Source organism: Ursus americanus, chromosome 14, assembly GCF_024610735.1.
Source record: "Ursus americanus isolate L20-20 chromosome 14, mUrsAme1.1.p, whole genome shotgun sequence".
Classification (NCBI taxonomy): domain Eukaryota; kingdom Metazoa; phylum Chordata; class Mammalia; order Carnivora; family Ursidae; genus Ursus; species Ursus americanus.
This window is the reverse complement of record NC_142140.1, coordinates 70,799,503-70,818,883: the sequence shown is the minus strand read 5'-3', so window position 1 is coordinate 70,818,883 and position 19,381 is coordinate 70,799,503. Positions and strand designations below refer to the sequence as shown.

Here is a 19,381-nt window from a genome sequence, read left to right as displayed (position 1 = left end):
TGCAGGATGTAAGACTAACAACCAAAACGTCAGTCGTGTTTCTATACACTAGAAATAGTCCTTGTAATCAAGAGTCTCTTCTGCTTCCCAGCACCTATATGCCTTATACACCCCTTAAATAAGACCCCTGTGGGGCTTACCGAAACCCCACTCTTTTGGTTTGAATTGACCAGTCTGGCCCTAGGCTGAGAACCCCAAAGCATTCCAGCCATGGACCTAGCGATTAATGATGTTAAGCATCTTTCATGTACCTTTTGGCTCTTTGCATATCTATTCAGGTCTTTTGCCCATTTTAATTGGATTATTAGTTTTGTTTTGTTTTCCTTGCTATTGAGTTGTATGAGTTCTTTATGTATGTTGGCTATTAACCTCTTATCAGATGTAGGTTTGCAAATATTTTTCCATTTTACAGGTTGACTTTTCACTTTGTGACTGTTTCTTTTACTGTGGATCCCACTTGTTTATTTTTTATTTTGTTGCTTATGTTTTAGGTGTCTCATCTTATCAAAAAATCGTTGCCAAGACCCATGTCAAGAAGTTTTTTCCCTATGTTTTCTTCTAGGAGCCTCACGGTTTGGGGTCTTATATTTACATCTTTAATCCATTGTGAGTTAATTTTTGTGGGTGGTGACAAATAGGGGTCTAGTTCTATTCTTTTACATGTGAATTTCCAACTTTCCAGCACCATTTATTGAAGAGACTGTCTTTTCCCCATTACATATTCTTGGCTCCCTTGTCAAATATTAGTTGACCATATTTGCTTGGGTTTATTTCTGGGCTCTCAATTCTATTTCATCAATGTATTTGTCTGTTTTTATGCCAATACCATACTGTTTTGATTACAATAGCTTTATAGTATTGTTTGAAATCAGGAAGTGTAATGCCTCCCACTTTATTCTTCTTTCTCAGGATTTCTTTAGCTATTTGGTGTCTTTTCTGCTTCCATATAAATTTTAGGACTTTTTTTTTCTTCTGTAAAAGAAAAAAAATACCACTGGAATCTCGATAGGGATGGCACTGAATCTAGAGCTGGTTTTTGATTGTTTTGAGATGTTAATAATATTAATTCTTCCAATCCATGAATATGGGATATCTTTACATTTATTTGTATCTTCTTCAATTCTTTCATCAATGTTTTAATTTTCAGAGTAGAGTTCTTTCACCTCCTTGGCTAAGTTTATTCTTGAGTATTTTATTGTTTTTGATGCTATTGTTAATGGATATTTTTTTTTATTTTTTTTTAAAGATTTTATTTATTTATTTGACAGAGAGACAGCCAGTGAGAGAAGGAACACAAGCAGGGGGAGTGGGAGAGGAAGAAGCAGGCTCACAGCGGAGGAGCCCGATGTGGGACTTGATCCTGGAACGCCAGGATCACGCCCTGAGCTAAAGGCAGACGCTTGACGACTGCGCTACCCAAGCGCCCCATGAATGGATAATTTTTTAAAATTTCTTTTTCAGATAATTCATTGTTAACATATAGAAATTCTACTGATTTTCATATGTTAATTTTGTATCTTGAAACTTTACGAATTTGTTGGTTGAATCTAACCATTTTTTGATGGAGTTTTTAGGATTTTCTATCTATAAAATCATGTCATGTGCAAATACAGACAATTTTACTTCTTCCTTTCCAATGCTGATGACTTTTACTTCTTTTTCTTGCCTGACTTCTGGCAAGGACTTCTAGTACTATGGTGAATAGGATTGGTCAGAGTGGGCACCATTGTCTTGTTCCTGATCTTAGAGGAAAAGCTTTCAAACTTTCATCATTGAATCTGGTGTTAGCTGAAGGCTTATCATGTATGGCCTTTATTATGTTGAAGAAGTTCCTTCTGTCCCTAATTTGTTAAGAGGTTTTTTTTTTTTTTTTATCATAAATGGATGTTGAATTTTGTCAAATGTCTTTTCTGCATCTACTGAAATGATTGTAGGATTTTTTCTTTTGTTCTGTTAATGTGATGTATCACATTGATTGATTTGCTTATGTTGAACCATCCCTGCGTTCCATGTATAAATCCCACTTGATCATGGTGAATGATCCTTTTAATTGCTCCTAAATGCTGTTTGCTAGTATTTTATTGATAATTTTTCTGACTATATTCATCAGCGATATTGGTCTGTAGTTTTCTTTTCTGGTAGTGTCTTTTTGGGGCTTTGAAATCAGAATGTTGGCCTGATAAAATGAGTTTGGGAGTATTTCCTCATTTTTTGGAAGGGTTTGAGAAGGATTGGTGTTAATTCTTTAAATGTTTGGTAAGATTCAGCAATAAAGCTATCTGGTCTTGGGTTTTTCTTTATTTGGGGCTTTTTGATTACTGAATCAATCTCCTTATTAGAGATTGGTTTATTCAGACTTTCTATGTCTTCCTGATTCAGTCATAGTAGTTTGTATGTTTCTAAGATTTTTTTTTCATTTTCTTCTAAGTTGTCCAGTTTGTTGGTGTATAATTTTTCATAGTAGCCTCTTATGATCCTTTGTATTTCTGTGGCATTGGTTGTACTGTCTCATTTTTCATTTATTATTTTGTTGGTTCGGGTCTCCTCTATTCTTTTCCTCGGTTAGTCTAGTTAAAGAGTCATCAATTTTGTTTATCTTTTCACAACCAATTCTTAGTTTAATTAATCTTTTCTATTGCTTTTCTGTTTTCTATTTCATTTATTTCTCCTCTAATCTTTATCATTTCATTCCTCTTCCTAACTTTGGGCTCAGTTTGTTCTTTTTCTAGTTTCTTGAGATAATAGCGTTAGGTTGTTAATTTGGGATTTTCTTACTTCTTTTTTTATTTTATTTTATTTATTTTTTTTAAAGATTTTATTTATTTATTTGACAGAGATAGAGACAGCCAGCGAGAGAGGGAACACAAGCAAGGGGAGTGGGAGAGGAAGAAGCAGGCTCCCAGTGGAGGAGCCTGATGTGGGGCTCGATCCCACAACCCCGGGATCACGCCCTGAGCCGAAGGCAGGCGCTTAACCGCTGTGCCACCCAGGCGCCCCCTTACTTCTTTTTTTAAAGATTATTTATTTATTTGAAATAGAGAGAGAGAGTGTGTGTGTGTGTGAGCAGGGGGTAGGGGCAGAGGGAGTGGGAGAAGCAGACTCCCCACTGAACTGGGAGCCCAATGCGGGGGTTGATCCCAGGATCCTGAGATCATGACCTGAGCTGAAGGCAGACACTTAAACAACTGAGCCACCCAGGTGCCCCCTCACTTCTTTTTTTTTTTTAAGTTTTTATTTTAATTCCAGTTAGTTAACATACAGTGTTATATTAGTTTCAAGTGTACAATATAGTGATTCAAGAATTCCATATATACCCAGTGCTCATCATTCTTACTTCTTAATGTAGGCATTTGTTGCTATGAATTTACCTCTTGGAACTACTTTTGCTGTTTTGGTATGTTGTGTTTCCATTTTCATTTGTTTCAAGGTACTTTTTAATTTCCCCTTTAATTTCTTCTTTGATCCATTGTTGTTCAGGAGAGTGTTGTTTAACTTCCACATATTCATGAATTTTTCAGTATTCTTCTCATTGTTGATCTCTAGTTTCATACCATTGTGGTCAGAGAAGACATTTGGTATGAATTCAGTTTTCTTGAATTTGCTAAGACTTGTTTTGTCTAACATATGTTCTATCCTAGAAAATGTCCCATGTGCCCTTGAGAAGAATATGTATTCTATTGTCATTGGATATAATGTTCTGTGTATGTTAGGCCCATTTGGTCTGTAGTGTTGTTCAAATCTGCTGTTTCCTTATTGATTCTCTGTCTGGTTGATCTATCCATTGTTGGGAGTTGGGCATTAATGTCTCAACTATTATTCTATTGCTGCTTTTTTTTTTTGTATTTCCATGATTCCTTTTAATATTGGTAAAAAATGACTTTTGAAATATTTAATTTTATTTCATTTTGTTTCAGATTTACTTTTTTTTTCTATTCTTGACATAGGCATGCTCCAGAACTCAATTTATTTCTTCCTGAGATTTTTTATTCAAGTGTTTCTTAAAAGTGATACCATGCAGTGATGGTACATGGGTTGTAGAAATGTAACTGGAAAAAACACAGATTGTTATTTAAAACAAAACAAAACAAAACAAAATTATAGCTGATTATGCTAGATAGGTGGGTGATTGTGATGGAAGGAAGTTCCTTTAAAGGGAAGAATACATTTTATAGAGAGGAAGTGCCGGGAATGGCCAGCAATCCCTGTACCGATGGATGAAAGATTACTCCAAACTTTGCTGTGAAAGAGAGGAGAAGGCAAGAGGGTCAACACTCAGAGGTGAAGCTATTGCTGCTTATTTGAAGAGAAACTTCTTAATGGATACAGGATTTTACCTTGGTTGAGTACATCTATACATAATACCAAGACCTCTAAAGGCTTTTGAATCCCAGAAATCTATTTTTATCAAGGTAAAATGTACGTAACATAAAATTCACCATTTTAAACATTTTAAAGTATACAATTCAATGGCCCTTAGAGAGCTTCCGGATGGGAAGTGGACACCAGAAAGACCAAGGCCTGATGAGAGGGTTGGAACTTCTAGCCTTGAGTTAATTATCAGTGGCCAGTGATTTAATCCATCCTGACTAGGTGATGGAATCTATGTAAAAAACCCTATATGATAAATAGCGTTCAGAGAGCTTCCAGGCTGGTGAGCACATCCATGTGCTGGGACCCTTTTGGACGTCACTCTCTGTGCCTCTCCATCTGGCTGTTCACCTGTATCCTTTCTAATAATCTTTATCATCTACTGATAATGATCAGTTTCCCTGAGTTCTGCGAGCCATCTGGCAAATTATGAAATCTGAGAAAGGGATCATGGGAACTTGCAACCCCTACAGATGGTCAGTCAGAAGTACAGGAGGCCTAAGATTTGCACCTGTTGTCTGAAGTGGGGGGCAGGGGGCAGTTTGGTCAGATTAAGCACTTAAACTGTGGGGTCTATGCTAATTCAGGTCGTTAGTGACAGAATTGAGTCAAATTGGAGGACACCCAGGTGGCATCCAGAGAGATGGAGAATTCATTCGTGTGGGGGGAAAAATCCACGCATCTGGCATCAGCAGTGCTGTTGGAAAAGGTGACATAGGGGCCTCCTCTTGGGATGGATGCAGTTTACGGGGTGGGATATGGCTGGCTTCTTGGCCGGACAGGTCCTGTTGGTCCTGTCATTCCTGTCCTGGGTGAGTTGGACCAGAAGAGTCTGATCCGAGTGTGGTCATGTTGGATAGGATAGCGTGGGAATATGGAATGTGATTGGGCTTAAGTATGGAATTTCTCACGTCCTTCACGGCCACCCTGTCCCTGTCCCACCCACCCGCTCCTCGTGACTTCTTTTCCCCAGAACTTGTATCAGAATGCCTTGTTCTCTTCTACGATGCAGACTGAGGCGAGGCACCAAATACTGTTTTTCGACCACTTTATCCTTAGGAGACTGGTTTAATAAATCCAGATAATCTCCAGTTGGGTCCTTCCAACTGGTATAAAATGATCTTTTGATTCACGATATGCTTCTAGCAATGGCTTGGAAAGTGAACTCCATCAGCGAGGCTAGTTGGCTGAAGGTGAGGGTCCTTGGGGAGGGGGCAACCTGAGCCTGCCTGAATTGACTCTAAACAGTGACTTAATTCTTCTTCTCTGTCTAGTTTTGCATGTAATCTTTAAACTGCCTGCTTCGGGTTACCGAGTAAAAGGCACAGTGGGTCTTCACAGGTCAATGTGTTCCCGGTGCTGGCCACTCACTCATTAACACTCTGGAAAAGCTGCGCGTCCCGGTTAAACTCCAGATGCTTTGCAAAGCTACGGGCCACGTGGGAGACATCCACCAGGCTGTGCATAGTGATTTTGTTAATGAGTAAGCGTCTAAGACCCCATGGGTTCCAATGGAACCAGAGCCATCCTTGTCACCAACGGGGAGCATCTGGGGTCAAATTTGGAGCTGAATCCCAGCTCCGCCCCTTGCATGGCCAGATGACAGGTGGCTCAGCCTCCTGGCCTCCAGGCCTTGACTGTGATACAATATCACCTACCCTGAGCGAGCCCAAAATGGGGCGGTGTGCAGAGAGGCTAAGCGCTGTCTTCAGCTCCCGGTAGGCACCTGCTAGGATGTCCTGAGGAGACCACGGAGATCTGAACAGCTGTCCAAATGAGGGGCTTGGGATTGTCTCAACTGGTCTAGAAAAAGAAAGCAGAACATAGGGCAACAGGCCTTTATGGTCCGATACTGATATGTTCTGGGGCCGGGACTGTCGTGTCTGAAAGTGAGCCACGTGATGCAAGAGTCCCCATCCCAAGTCCGTGGACACTCATGGCCCAATGGCCAGAGGACATGGTCGCCCGCCACAGTGGAGTCCTCAGAGGTAAGGCATCTGTCCCCAACCCTCCATGCTTCTTATACAAATTAAATATAGGTCAAGCTACACATCGGGTAACTGAGCCCTTTCCGGGACTGTTCTGGTTGCTCTGGATGCACTAAACTGCCTTTATTTATTTTTATTTATTTATTTACTTATTAATTTTTTTAAGTAGGCTCCATACCCAACATGGGGCTCAAACTCGAAACCTTGAGATCAAGACTTGCACGCTTTACCGACCGAGCCAGCCAGGCGCCCCCTAAACTCCCTTTATTTTTCCCAAACCTTCTCTGAGTTTAGTGAGGCTGCCCTCCTCCAAGCCCCTCCCAGCTCTTGCCCCACTCTCATGGTTGGGATTTGCTTCCCCCGGGGGGAGGGGGATGGGGGACACCCGCGCTGCACTTGGAAGCCGTTTCCCAGCACGCGGCCACCTTGTGGGCTGGCGATGCCACCATCGCGCTCGCTCGGTTTAATGATCAATTTATTGCCTGCCAGGAAGCCCTTTCTGACCTGGTTCAGCCCTCAGTCCCTCTTCCCCAGAGCCGGTGCCTGCCGCAGGATGGGGGCGGACAACTCCACTGGCCACCTCCACGCTCTCAGGCCGCAGCTAAGTGTGACCGACATCATCGTCATCACCGTGTATTTCGCCCTGAACGTGGCCGTGGGCATATGGGTGAGAGGCCCTCAGTGGGCGGCCAGCCAGGATGGGCACTGGGGTGTGGGAGACGGGCTGACTCGAGGCACACCTGCTTCGTCTCCCCTGGAGGCCTGATGTCCGCTGGGGTCCTCCTCCCAGCCATGGGGTGGGTTTGTCCGAGACCTTGACCAAGCCCCTTTGTGTTTGGGCAGTGGCTGGTCAGGCTACAAAGGGAGGAAGGGGAAGCCTCTCTAATGGGCAGGCCTAGGGGGAAGCTCACCGGGCTTTGTGCGGCCGACAAGCTGGGGGCCCAGCGTGGCACGTCCTCTTCCTGGCCTCCGTCTCCTCCGTGTCAGATGGGCTCATGGGGTGAACGTCTGCCCAGCTGCACCCCACCCCTGCTGGGTCAGAATCCAGAGAAGAGGGGGTGCCACACAGAGCCTGGGAATCTTTATTTTGAAAAGCTCCGTGTCCGCCAGCCTCGCCTAGTTCCTAAGCCAGTTTCTCTCACTTTCGATAAGAAGGAGACGTGAGTTAGGCCGTCACGGACCCCAGCGGCAGTGAGGCCCCTCCTGCGTAGGCACTGTGTCATCACCTGGTCCCCACAGTTGCAGGGCAAGGGCCAGCCCCATGTACAGATGAGCCCCAGTGCTCTGGGGTCTGGGACTTACCCAGGGAACCCCAAGTCCCTGCACACAGGGGAGGCATTCCTCCTGTCTGCTCAGAATGCTGACCTCGGAGGCCTTCCCGGTGGGGAGGCGAGCACAAAAGCCAGCTTTGGGTTTGCAGAGGTCAGGCTCCTTGTCCTTGTCTCCAGAGGTCCCCAGGCCAGAGCTGGTCCCCACTCCGTGCACTTGGAGTAAGTCATTTACCCTCCCTGGGCGTGTGTCCTCAAACACACAATGCGGGTCTGTGCAGCCCACTTCTGGCGGTTCCAACGAGCACAGGAGGCCCGTGGATGCGAAAATCTGTAGCCAACCCTAGCATGCTATGTTTCTGGGAGAGTTGCTGGCTGGGAATTCAGGGGAGGGGGCGCCCGCGATGAAGGCTTTCTGAATGTAGGGTGGGGGTTTAGTTGGAAGCACACATCTAAGAAACTGTTTTGGGCACCTGAGGCCAGGCCTTTTGCCACCCGGTGACTGGGGCCCATCAGTCTTGCTGCCCGGGACTCACCTCTCCCAGCTCAGCTTCCTCTTGTAGGCTGGTGCCGCGGGCAGCGGGAGTTCTGGCCCATCCCTCCATGCAGGCCATGCTGGCCCAGCAGGATGCTGCTGGCCAGACGGCTGTGAGCGTAGGCAGCAAAAAACGGAGCCAGATGAGGTGTGTGCTGGAGCCGGATCGCACAGGGATCAGACGAGGCGTTCATCACCCAAATGCAGACGGGACAGGCTGGGTTAGACAGGTGCACCTGCAAAGGTGCTCTGAAGGTGGGGTTAGGAGAGCCTAGGGGAGGGCCTTTAAGGAGGACCTTGAGCTGAGCATCTGTGAGGGTATCTGTTAACAAGTGACAGAAAACCTAGATCAGATGAGCTCGAACAATGAAGGAAATGTAATGACGTCCATCCTGAAAGATCCAACTATAGAGAAGGCTTCAGGTACAGTTGGATCCAGGCTGTATCATCAAGGCTATGGTGCATTTCACTTTGACTTTCTCAGCCTCTACCACGTGTAGCATCGTCCCAGGCTCAGTTTCCCACACGGAGGTGAGAAGCCCAGCCTATCTGCTTAGCCTGGGTTCAAATCCTGACTCTGTCACTTACTAGCCACTTTCATCTCCGGAAGCCTTGGTGTCCTCACTGGTAATATGAGGATGATCATAGTACCTACTTGGTGGGGCTAAACACTCCATACAGGTAAAGCACTTAGAGCCAACTCTGCTGCCGAGGGGCCCTCCGTGAATATGAACTAGGTACACATGGCTGCCAGGGTCCCCTGAGCCCCGGCTTCCTCCTCCACCTCCTGGGAGGCCAGGAGCGATCCCAGCACTTAAGCTGGGATCACGACTGCCCTGAACCAGGTGTGACAGCTAAAGAATGTGAAAGGCTCCGTGGCTTGGGTGAGTCAGGACTCCTGGAGCAGGAGACTGGGTTGGGACCACTCAAGCCACTTGCTAGGAAAAATGAGACCCCTTGAGGAAGGGAAAGGGCAAGAAGGAGGCAATTGGCAATGCCCATGATACCCTTGAAAGATGAGAAGACATGTTAGGAAAAATCACGGGGTAAGAACAGAGCTGCTCTGGAAGTTGCACAGTGCACAGCCTACACAGCTGGATGTGGCCATCCTGGCCAAGACCATGTGAACCTTCAGATAGCACTGTATTCAATGTGGCTAGATCACAGCTCCCAGAAAGTGATGGGAGCTCAGGCAGGAGAGGCAAGTGGGACTCATATCAAAAACTTTGGATGGCAGAGCCAGACAATTCAGGGGAATCATCTTGAATCATCGTGTGTGTGTGAGAGAGAGAGAAATTAAAGTCAGGTAGAAAGAGGCCTGTGTATTGATTGAGATCGCATGATCCAGCCTTACGTTAGGATATGTATGTTGCGAAAAAGGAATACAAAATATATACCTAAACACACGTCCTGTGTCCTTCTTTTCAAATTTCTCCTGTTCTCAAGTTCACATCTTTCATTTTCTCCTGTCCAGACAGCACTAAGTGAGGCTTTGAAAAATCCATATACTCACTGACACTTACTAGGTACCAGCCACCCTTGTTAGCGTTACGTGTATTAACTCATAAACCTCGCAGCAGCCTGTGAGGGAAGAACTTTTATTAGACCCACATTACAGATGAGAAAACCAAGGTACATCGGTGAAGCAACTTGCCCAAGACCACACGGCCAGGAAGCAGAGGAGCCAGGATTTGCCCCCAGGCATTCTGATCGCAGATTTTTAAAAATTCTATTACGGAGCACATAATTCCATGCTCCCCCCAAAACAATAGTTCTGCAGGGATACTTGAGTGGTAATTCTTGGAAATGGATCAGAGATTAAAATATTAGAAGTAAGAGGGGCGCCTGCGTGGCTCAGTTGGTTAAGCGTCTGGCTCTCGATTTTGGCTCAGGTCGTGAACTCAGGGTGTGGGATCGAGCCCCGCAGTGGGCTCCATGCTCAGCTGGGAGTCTGCTTGGGATTCTCTCTCTCTCTCTCTGCCTCTGCCCCTCTCCCCATGCCCCCCTCTCAAATAAATAAATAAAATCTTTAAAATATTAGAAGAAATCAAAGACCAAAGGGTTTTCAGAGTCCTTGGCTCAAAGTCGTTCCCGAGGGCCATCCGCGGGTGTCGGACCGCATTCATCCTGTGGTTGGGTAATAACTCGGATGTGCGCATAGACTCCGTTTTGTCCATTCGTCCTGTGACGGGCATCTGGGCTGCTTCCACCGTTGGGCTGCTTTGAGTAGTGCTGCTCTGAACACCGAGGTACAAGTTTTGTTTGAACACCTGTTTCCAGTTCTCTTGTGTGTCGGAGTGGAACGCCGGGTCTTTGCATAGGGAAGTGAATGTTGAACATGGAAGTCTTTGAGGGGCCCGCAGACACGGTTTTCCACCGCGGGGGCACCTGGGGGTCCCTCCAGGGTGTGCAGGGTTCCAATTTCTGCCTCTGCTCTTGCAGTCCTCATGCCGGGCCAGCAGGAACACGGTGAGAGGCTACTTCCTGGCAGGCCGGGACATGACCTGGTGGCCGGTGAGTGCTCTCCGACTCCCCCAGCCCCTGCTTCAGGGGGAACTGCCTCTGACCACCGCCGCAGGGCCCGGCTCAGGGCTCATCCCTGAGGATGACGGAGGCCCCGGGCAGGCAGTGAGGGAGCAGGTTGAGGCCGGCAGGGAGTCCCCAAGCTGGGGTGTCGGGATGGGGTGTGGGGAACTGTGCAAAGGGTGGGGGCTTTGGAGTCTGGTAGGGGGGGCCTGCCGCTGATTCCTTTTCCTCTCTGTCATCCAGATTGGAGCCTCTCTCTTTGCCAGCAGCGAGGGCTCGGGCCTCTTTATCGGACTGGCGGGCTCGGGGGCGGCCGGAGGCCTGGCCGTGGCGGGCTTCGAGTGGAATGTGAGCTGCCGGGCGGGCAGGGGTGGGTACGGCTGTGGGAGGGGGCAGCAGCGCTTAAAGGCGCTGGATAGGCCTCCGCTGGAATCTGCCCTCGGCCCAAGGGGCAGCTCCCAGCAACTCCGGGCGGCCAATGTCTAGATAGGAGGTGTCCTGGGAAAGGCGGGTCTTCAGAATGCCAAAGCGCTGGATAGGCCAGCCGGAAGGGACCTGTTAGCCTTGGCCTGGGGCCATCAGTGTACAGGCACACAGAGAGGGGATGAGGCCACTTCGGGTTCTCGTGGCAAGCCAGGCCTCCAGACCGCTGGTCCCAGCTATGTTTCTAGAGCGGAGCTGGGGGGAGCTGCACCTGCTGCCCTCACTCTGCCTCTGTCCCCCTCAGGCCACGTATGTGCTGCTGGCCCTGGCGTGGGTGTTCGTGCCCATCTACATCTCCTCGGAGGTGAGTCCCCTCCCGCGGCCTCAGGGTGGCCTCACCTGGGTCGGGGCATTTGTCCGGCTCGGTGGTGCTGATGAGCGGGAATCCCAGCGTCCCGCACAAGTTGGTGAGCGAACCCACTGCTCTCAGGGCTGGGTTACTAGTCCAGCCGACGTTCCTATCGACTCACGAAGACAGGCCCCCGAGGACCTCAGCCCGGGGGCTTTGTCTGCTGGTTCCTACTGCCCCTGCTTGCTGCATCGGGGGATGTTGCTCTGTCTACTTGACCACACGGCCCCCACACCTGGGCCGCACACCTGGGTGGTACTGTCCCCGACTCGGCCCACTCCTTCAGCCCCAGCTGGGCAGTCACTACCTCCAGTGGCTCCCACTTGCTGGGTCTCTGCCCACCAGTCACGGCCACCTTCCCCATCCAGCTGTGTCAATAGTTTATCCAGATGCGTCACGACAGCCTCCCAACTTGTCCCTCTGTCCCTCTGTCCCTAGTCACAGTCCCAGGTTCTGGGATGGTAATAAGTGGGCCTGGCTTTGTCCTGAGCAGCTCTGGGTGGGCTCTCCGGGGAGTGCTTAGTCCCTGCCCCCGTGTCTCCCCCAGATTGTCACCATGCCTGAATACATTCAGAAGCGCTACGGAGGCCAGCGGATTCGCACGTACCTGTCTGTCCTGTCCCTGATGCTGTCTGTCTTCACCAAGATATCGGTGAGCTGCGCCCCCCCCCCCCAGTGTCTGGCCAGCACAGCCTGGAATCATCCCTGCTCTGGGACCCCTCAAACAGACCTGACATCCTCTCATCTGTCTCTCTCTCTTTTCTTTTTTTTTAAAATATTTAATTTATTTATTTAACAGAGAGAAAGACAGCCAGTAAGAGAGGGAACACAAGCAGGGGGAGTGGGAGAGGAAGAAGCAGGCTCCCAGTGGAGGAGCCTGATGCGGGACTCGATCCCAGGACCCTGGGATCACGCCCTGAGCCGAAGGCAGACGCTTAACGATTGAGCCACTCAGGCGCCCCCTCTCATCTGTCTCTTGTTCAACAGCTGGGGAAACTGAGGCCCAGAGAGGGACAATGACTTGCCCACACAGTGAGCCTGGGGTAGCTGGACCAGGGCTTCCAGAATGAGGGTTCGGCTGCTGGCATCGTTAGGGGCAAAGCAGGCCTCTGACTCCTGCTTTGCCCCAGGTCTAGATATGAGGGTGTTTGGGGTTCTCGCTATGAGAGGTCACTGGTGGGGCCGGGGGGTCAGCCTGGGTGTCTTTCCTGGGCCAGTGCAGAGGTGAGCCAGGACTTCCCACTAGGGGGCGCTGAGAGCCCGTGCGGTCTCTGGTTCAGAAGAGGCAGGGAGCCCATCCTTCACAAAACTGACCCCTGCCGGCACTCTCCTGGTGTTGGGGTGCCGTGGGCACTCCAGGCCTCTTTCCCTTAGGGGCCTGGATGTGGTCCCCCTGGAAGGGTAAGAGCAGAAAGCACCCCTCGAATGTCCATCAAGTCTCACCTAGGACTCATCTTGTCGGAGCCCCTGATTTCACAGATAGGGAAACTGAGGCCCGGGGGTGGGGAGTAACTTGTCCCAAGCTTCCTGGTGACTTCATGGTAATGCCAGGTCTTCTGGCTCTCACTCCTGAGTCCATGGGCATTGTGCCCTTGACACCCGAGCCCATCCAGTCTCCTTCAGCCCCAGCTTCTGGAAAGACTCTGGAGGGGGGAGCAGGGCCCGAGTCCTACATCAGCCTGCTTCTGGCTGGGTGCACCCAGAAAAGACCCGGAGCCTCGGTTTCCTTGTTCGTAAAGAGGGCTGGCTGTGCCTCTCACGGCTTCCTCGAGGGGGGTGAGGCTGGCATGTGCAGTAGCGGGAAGCGCTCAGCGAGGCCGGGCTTTCTCCTCGGTGTGAGGTCACCTCCTTTGCAGCTCAGCTCTGGGGCAGAAAAACCCACGCGTGCCATCAATTCTACAGGGGGAGGAGAGGCCTGCGGGCAGAGCCAGGAGCCACAGCCATGGCTCCGCAGCCCTGATGCAGGCCTGGGGTCCACCCGACCCTTCACGGGGCCCCAACTAGGGGTCTGGCCCAGCGTTTGACAGTCCCCTCCCCACCTCGGGCACGGGAAGGGAGTTTGGTGGTCCTTCGGCTCCCAGGAGCCTCGGCTGGGCCTCCACCTGTGCCGTGCACCCCCAGGGCAACCCCTGGGGTGTCCCAGAGCATGTCCTTGTTCCTGTGAGCAGGTTTCCGGGGGACAGTTAGCAAGCGAGCATTACATGCCTTCTTTACTAGACATTCTCAGAGTCTCTTCCTCGGGGCTTCCCTCTAGAGACCAGAGGGCCCTGGCTCGGCATTGCCCTCGAGGTCCGGACCCGAATTTTCCCCTCATGCCCTCTCCCTCTCCCACACTTGCTGAGCCCCCCGGCCCCCGCTCCATCCCAGCCACCTCCCTGGAAGCCACGGCCACAGAAATCAGACAGACCTGGCCCGGGCCCTCCAGGCACTCAGTACAGTGGGAGGCAGATATATACACGGGGAATCACACACAGCCCCCCGAAGCGGTGGCCGCTACGTTGGCCTCTCATGGAGAAAGGGACACTGGTGGGGGAGCGGCACAGATGCCAAGGAGAGAGGTGGGCAGGCAGTGGAGGATGTCTGGGAGACAGTCGGGTCAGGAGGCCTGGATTCCAAGTGTCTCTAAGTCAGACGCTTCTGGGACCAGAGAGGAGACGGTGTGAAGGGCTGGGGGTAATGCATAGGGAGCGGTGGGGACTGGGGCAAATCAGAGACGGGCATGCTCCAGCCTTCACCCAGAACAGATGGGATGCCGCATTCCGCTCTTGGGCTGCTGGTTTCCCACCCCCGGCCTTGAGAGCTGCCGTGGGAGATGAGGCTGGTGGGCTCTGATCACAAGGGGCCGAAGGACCCAAGCGACCCTGGAGCCTCGAAGCAGGGGACCGACAGTCAGCTCTGCGTTCGTGCCTCTGGCACCTCCCAGTGGATGGACTGGAGGGGAGAGAAGGAAGGGCAGAGAGTGCCCGGTGGTGCCTGGTGGTGCCCGGTGGGGCCGACCTGTGTGCTCAGGGGAGGCTCTCTAGCCCCCCCAAGTTTCATGCTGTTATAGGTCCGCAGTGAAGTCCCATCTCACTCAGGGCAAGCGTCAAGTGGGTGGTGTGGGTGGGACTCCAGAAGGGCCGAGTTATTAAGGCGAGACGTCCTAACAGAGAGCTCATCCTGCAACCCCAGTTTACAGATGAGACAATCGAGACCTAGAGAGTGACCTTGACTTTCTCAGGGTCGTGGTGAATCAGGCGGAGAGCACAGTTAGAACCCAGGCCTCTGCCTCCCAGCCCGGGGCCCCAGCCTCCACTCTGCTGCCCTGAAGCTGCTCGCTGTGGTGGGGGTGACTGGACCGACCCTCCCGTAAAATGGAAAGCAGCCCACTGACGTCAAGGCAAGGGCCGCGGGGGCCGCTGGACGAAGCTGAGAGGGAGGCGGGAGGAATGCTAATTGCCCGGCTTGGTCTGGGCGGGACTGGGGCCGCCCTGGCTGATGGCTTTGGGCCGAAACTGTTTGAAGTGTGTGAGCCCAGCTGGCCCCCAGAGGCCCTGACCTCACTGGGCCGAGCACCAGGAATGCCCCAGCCATGTGCACATTCAGCACCCATCCCCGTGGCAGTCTGTCCGGACAGAGACCACGGGGCTCACCTGCTCCCATCCCTCAGGAGGGGACATGGGTGTTCAGGGAGATCATTTGCAGAGACCACCACCCTGACCCTCAGAGGGAGTCGGGGGCCACTGAGCCCCATCACCACGTGGCTCTGGGCTAGTCACTTAACCTCTGGAAAATAGAGAAATGTGGCACAATACCCTAGGCCACTTGGAGTGTAGGCCAACTGTGGCCTACAAGATCCTCCAAGATGTGGCCCCTACCACCTCACCAACCTCTCCTGTCCCTCTCCTCCCGTCACACGTATCATTCCAGCCACACTGGCCTCCTAGCGCATCCATGTACACACCAGCTGTGGTCCTGCCGCAGGGCCTTTGCACTTGCCGTGTCCTCTGCCTTCTTCCCCTGTATATCCGCATGGCTCACATCTTCATCTCTGTCAAGTCTTTCAAGTTTCGCCTTCTCAGTGAGGCCTGCCCCTACCAGCTTTCCCTCTTTTTCATACTCGAACTATTGTCTGGTGTGCTGAATACTTTACTTAGAATGTCTATTGTCTGTCTCCCCGTTTCTTCTCTCTGTTCATTGATGTATCCCCAGCGTGTCTATGCGGCTGGCATACCTCACGGGACTGAATGAAAAAATACACCAGGGGCCGGGTAATTCTCTCTGCGAAGGTCCAGAATGGCAGTATTTTTGCCTTTGCAATACACATACCTGCTACCTGACTTTGCTGCTGGAGTGAGAAACATAATACCAGTGCATGTGACTGGATTTGGTCTGTGGGCTCTGCTGTGCCAACCCCTGGTATACATATGTCAACGTAGCTATCCGAGCACCTACTGTGTGCCAGGCCCTGGGCGAGCCCTGGGTGATAAACACATTCCGTGGGGCTTGCAGGGAGCTTAATGTTCCAGACAGATAAGTACGCAGGCCAATATAATCATAATAGTAAAGGGTGGTGAAAGAAGCAAAGGCGGGGCTGCGTTCTAGAATGACGAGGCAGGAGAAGAGGTCAGGCTCCCTTCGGAGAGAGTGGTCTGCGTTGAGGGGGCCAGGTTTGCAGCAGCAGAAGGAAGGGGTGAGGCTGGAGCGCAGGGAGACCCAGATCTCAGGGAGGGGTGAGTGAGGAAGGGGATGGGAGGGGGCCGCCTGCCGGGCAGCACAGGGCCTCTGGGCCTGGCCAGCTGGATTGTATTCTATGTGCTGCGGAAATGCAGAGAACTTGATTTTCCTCTGGACAAACCGAGTGCGGGAGGGGCTTCAAAGGGATGGGGCAGAGGGCGGGGCCGGGGGAGTATATTGGAGACAGCACCGGCCAGTGGGTCGGGTGCAGGGAGTGTGGCAAAGGTGAGAAGTTTCTGAAGCCCGAAGGGACAGCCATGGCCTTGATGGAGATGCGCAAGGTTTGAGGGCAGGAGGTCCTGCCCGCCCTTCCCCCACCTCCCGGGGGGCAGGGCTCTGCAGACGGACAGAGGAGGCTGGGCCCACAACCATGCCCTGTCTCTCCACATGCACTTCCCCATTTTCCAGTAAGGGCCACCAAGGCTCAGCAGGTGAGGTGACCTGCTCAAAGCCACGTGGCCAGGACACAGCCAAACACGGACAGAGATCCAGGTCCGTGCGGCTCTGGGTTTAGGGCTCTTAGCTTGTACCAGGCTGCAGCTCTCCCAGGCCCCCAGAAGATGGGGCTCGGGCTGCAGGGGGGGTCAGACTGGGCTGGGTCCTGTCGGAAGTTCCTCGCTGGGACTGGCCGGGAGCCTGCAGGCAAGCTCATAATCGCTGTAGTTGCCAGTCTTTACTGGACGCTCGACAGGGTCCCGGAGGGAAGACAGCAGCCCAAGTCCCACCTCCACACCTGTGCCCGTGCTGCTCCTGACACGGGTGCAAGTCCTCATCGCTCCTTGGGGCCTACTGCCATGGAAGCAAGTCCCTGAGGGGGAGAGATTGGGGGAGCCGCATCTGGGAAGACAGTTCTGGAAGATGGGGTGTGCAGACGGGGCAGCTCCAGGGCACAGGGACCTGGCCAGCCAAGGCCTGGAGGCTGTGGGGTGCGGGGTGTTCAGTGGTGGCCAGGCTGGTGTGACCAGAGTCACCTGGACTGAGAGAGATGGGCGGCCGGGGCCTGAAGACCAGCCACGCCGGTCAGGGCTCCGCTCTGAGGGCAGGCTGGGTCCGGGGAGGGGTCCTGAGTGGTGGCTGGAGGATGAGCAGGCAGGGGGAGGGGCTGCTTCTTTCTAGAGACTTCCTGTTCCTCTTCTCCTGGCAACTCTAATCTCTGATACCTGTCGGGGCCTGGCCTCAGGGAAGTCCCTCCCCTCCCCAGGCCTCAGTTTTTCCTCTGGTCTGATGGGGCAGGGGGCTTGAAGAGTCCTTCCTGCTCTGACGGTCACAATCCTAGGCTTCTCTCCTTGGGCTGGAGGCAGACACATTCTCCCCAACACACACACACACATGCACACGGACACACTCTCACACACACTCACACCCCCAAAGCCAGCAGCCAGAGTGAGGGGCTGCTTTTCTCCTGAAAGCACGTTGTCAGGGTCAACACTGGCTGATCTCTGAGGGTAAAGGGGGAGCCTGGAGGGACAGGTACGGGGAACACAGGCTTTGGAGTAAGGCCCAGGTTCTGCGGGCTATGTGTCCTTAGGGATCGGGGTCTGGGAGAATCAGAGGGTCCACAGGCTGACGGGGCAGAGCTGGTTGGCTCTATGGTGGGGTGGGCACTGCAGCAGTTCGAAGGGGCCTCTGCCCCCTGGGCCTTGTGCTGAGTGGTCCCCCACACACACAGGCTCGGCTGACCCACCCACCGCCTTGCCCGGCCTTGGCAGGAGCCCGTTGGCCCCAAAGGCTGTATTTCAGGTCATCTCCCCTGTACCGAGCAGGCCCAGAGTGGCAGACCGGGAAACTCGGCAGGGCGGAGCCCCTTGTCCGGCCCCTAGGTCCCACAGGACAGAGTCTTGCCTTCCTTCCCTGGGCTCCCACAGCACAGGTGGGGGTGGGGGTGGAGTTAGGGTTGTAGGGCTCACCCCAGGACGAGGACTCCAGCCCCACATGCCGCCCCAGGGTCTGAGATGGCAGCGGCTGGATCCAGTCCAGCCCCTGGGGACCAGCCTCGGCCTGAGACAGGGTCCCGGCTTTGGTTCCAACCCCTCCGGAGGGCCTGCCCCAGCCTGCCCCCCGGAACACATCTGGTCCCTTTTTCGGACCCCCCTGTCTAACGGAGAGCCAAGAATAAGGGGCACATGCAGATGGATACTGGCCTGGAGACCCATTCCCTGAGGCCTATTAGTCTTCTTACGCCTCCCTCAGGAAGCCCTCCCGGACTCCTCCTTTCACACCCCCCGGCTGGGGCCAGACGCAATGACCACACTGCTCCTCGGTGGACGCGGGCCACTTAGGACTTTATTAACATTAGCAACACCCCCTGCGACCGCTTGTGCACACCCAGGACATCCTCCCACCCCTGCGACAGCGCCGGTGGGGGTGCAGGGGGCGGGGCCCCGGCCCCTGCGGTCCCCTTGAGCCTCCGCACGCGTCCTTTCGCATTCCGCAGATCGACCTGTACGCGGGCGCGCTCTTCGTGCACATTTGCCTCGGCTGGAACTTCTACCTCTCCACGATCCTCATGCTCGCCATCACAGCCCTGTACACCATCGCAGGTTTGGCGCCCCGGCCGGGGTCGGGCACTGGGCCCCGCAGATGCGGGGGCCCGGGGGGCACGAGCGGGAGATGTGGAGCTGGCTCCGCGGGCCCAGGTGATGGGCCGTGAGAGGGCAGGGGACACGTACCGTGCGGCCGCCATCCCTCCTCCCTCGAGCTCCCCCGTTTCTCCCCACAGGGGGCCTGGCTGCTGTGATCTACACGGACGCCCTGCAAACGCTCATCATGGTGGTGGGGGCCGTCATCCTGACCGTCAAAGGTGAGGGGCTGCGGGCTGGGGGCCAGGCAGGGTGGGCTGTCGCCGTAGCGAGTGCTCAGGACCCAGCTGCCGGCACTGGGTGGGGGGGTGGGCTCACGATGTCAAGCCTGGGGTGAGCCAGGCTGCCGGCTCCCTGCCCATCTCTGCCGCCCAGCTGAGTGTGTCGCCCGGCCCGGGCCGGCTCAGGGCCCGATGGTGAGGGAGGGCCGAGGGCAGGGGCGCGCACCATCAGGGGACTGAAAACCGCCTGGGCCTCTGCTCCAATTGTTCACAATCATGTGCGTAATCCCAAGAAGCAGGGCTACAGTCCGCTGGCCACGGCAGGGGAGGAGCGAAGAGGGTTTAGAC

At 53.0% G+C, this 19,381-nt stretch overlaps 1 protein-coding gene and 1 long non-coding RNA gene across 3 annotated transcripts in view; one reads left to right on the top strand and one right to left on the bottom strand.

Moving 5' to 3' along the window:
- Window positions 1–8,535, bottom strand: part of LOC148109032 (uncharacterized) — a 29,887-nt gene extending 21,352 nt beyond the window's left edge. The window contains exons 1-3 of one of the 2 annotated variants that reach the window (XR_015726795.1): window positions 8,161–8,535; window positions 7,268–7,385; window positions 6,027–6,171 (exon numbers count right to left, since the gene is read on the bottom strand). This is a non-coding gene — a long non-coding RNA (uncharacterized LOC148109032). The remainder of the gene's footprint in view (window positions 1–6,026; window positions 6,172–7,267; window positions 7,386–8,160) is intronic. The other variant, XR_015726796.1, reaches the window with a different exon arrangement.
- SLC5A10 (solute carrier family 5 member 10) overlaps window positions 6,165–19,381 on the top strand; it is a 59,884-nt gene continuing 46,667 nt past the window's right edge. The window contains exons 1-8 of the mRNA XM_045778203.2: window positions 6,165–6,356; window positions 6,846–7,023; window positions 10,602–10,673; window positions 10,929–11,033; window positions 11,413–11,472; window positions 12,065–12,169; window positions 18,668–18,773; window positions 18,953–19,033. Coding sequence (XP_045634159.2) covers window positions 6,313–6,356; window positions 6,846–7,023; window positions 10,602–10,673; window positions 10,929–11,033; window positions 11,413–11,472; window positions 12,065–12,169; window positions 18,668–18,773; window positions 18,953–19,033 — 751 coding nt within the window. The 5' untranslated portion in view covers window positions 6,165–6,312. The remainder of the gene's footprint in view (window positions 6,357–6,845; window positions 7,024–10,601; window positions 10,674–10,928; window positions 11,034–11,412; window positions 11,473–12,064; window positions 12,170–18,667; window positions 18,774–18,952; window positions 19,034–19,381) is intronic.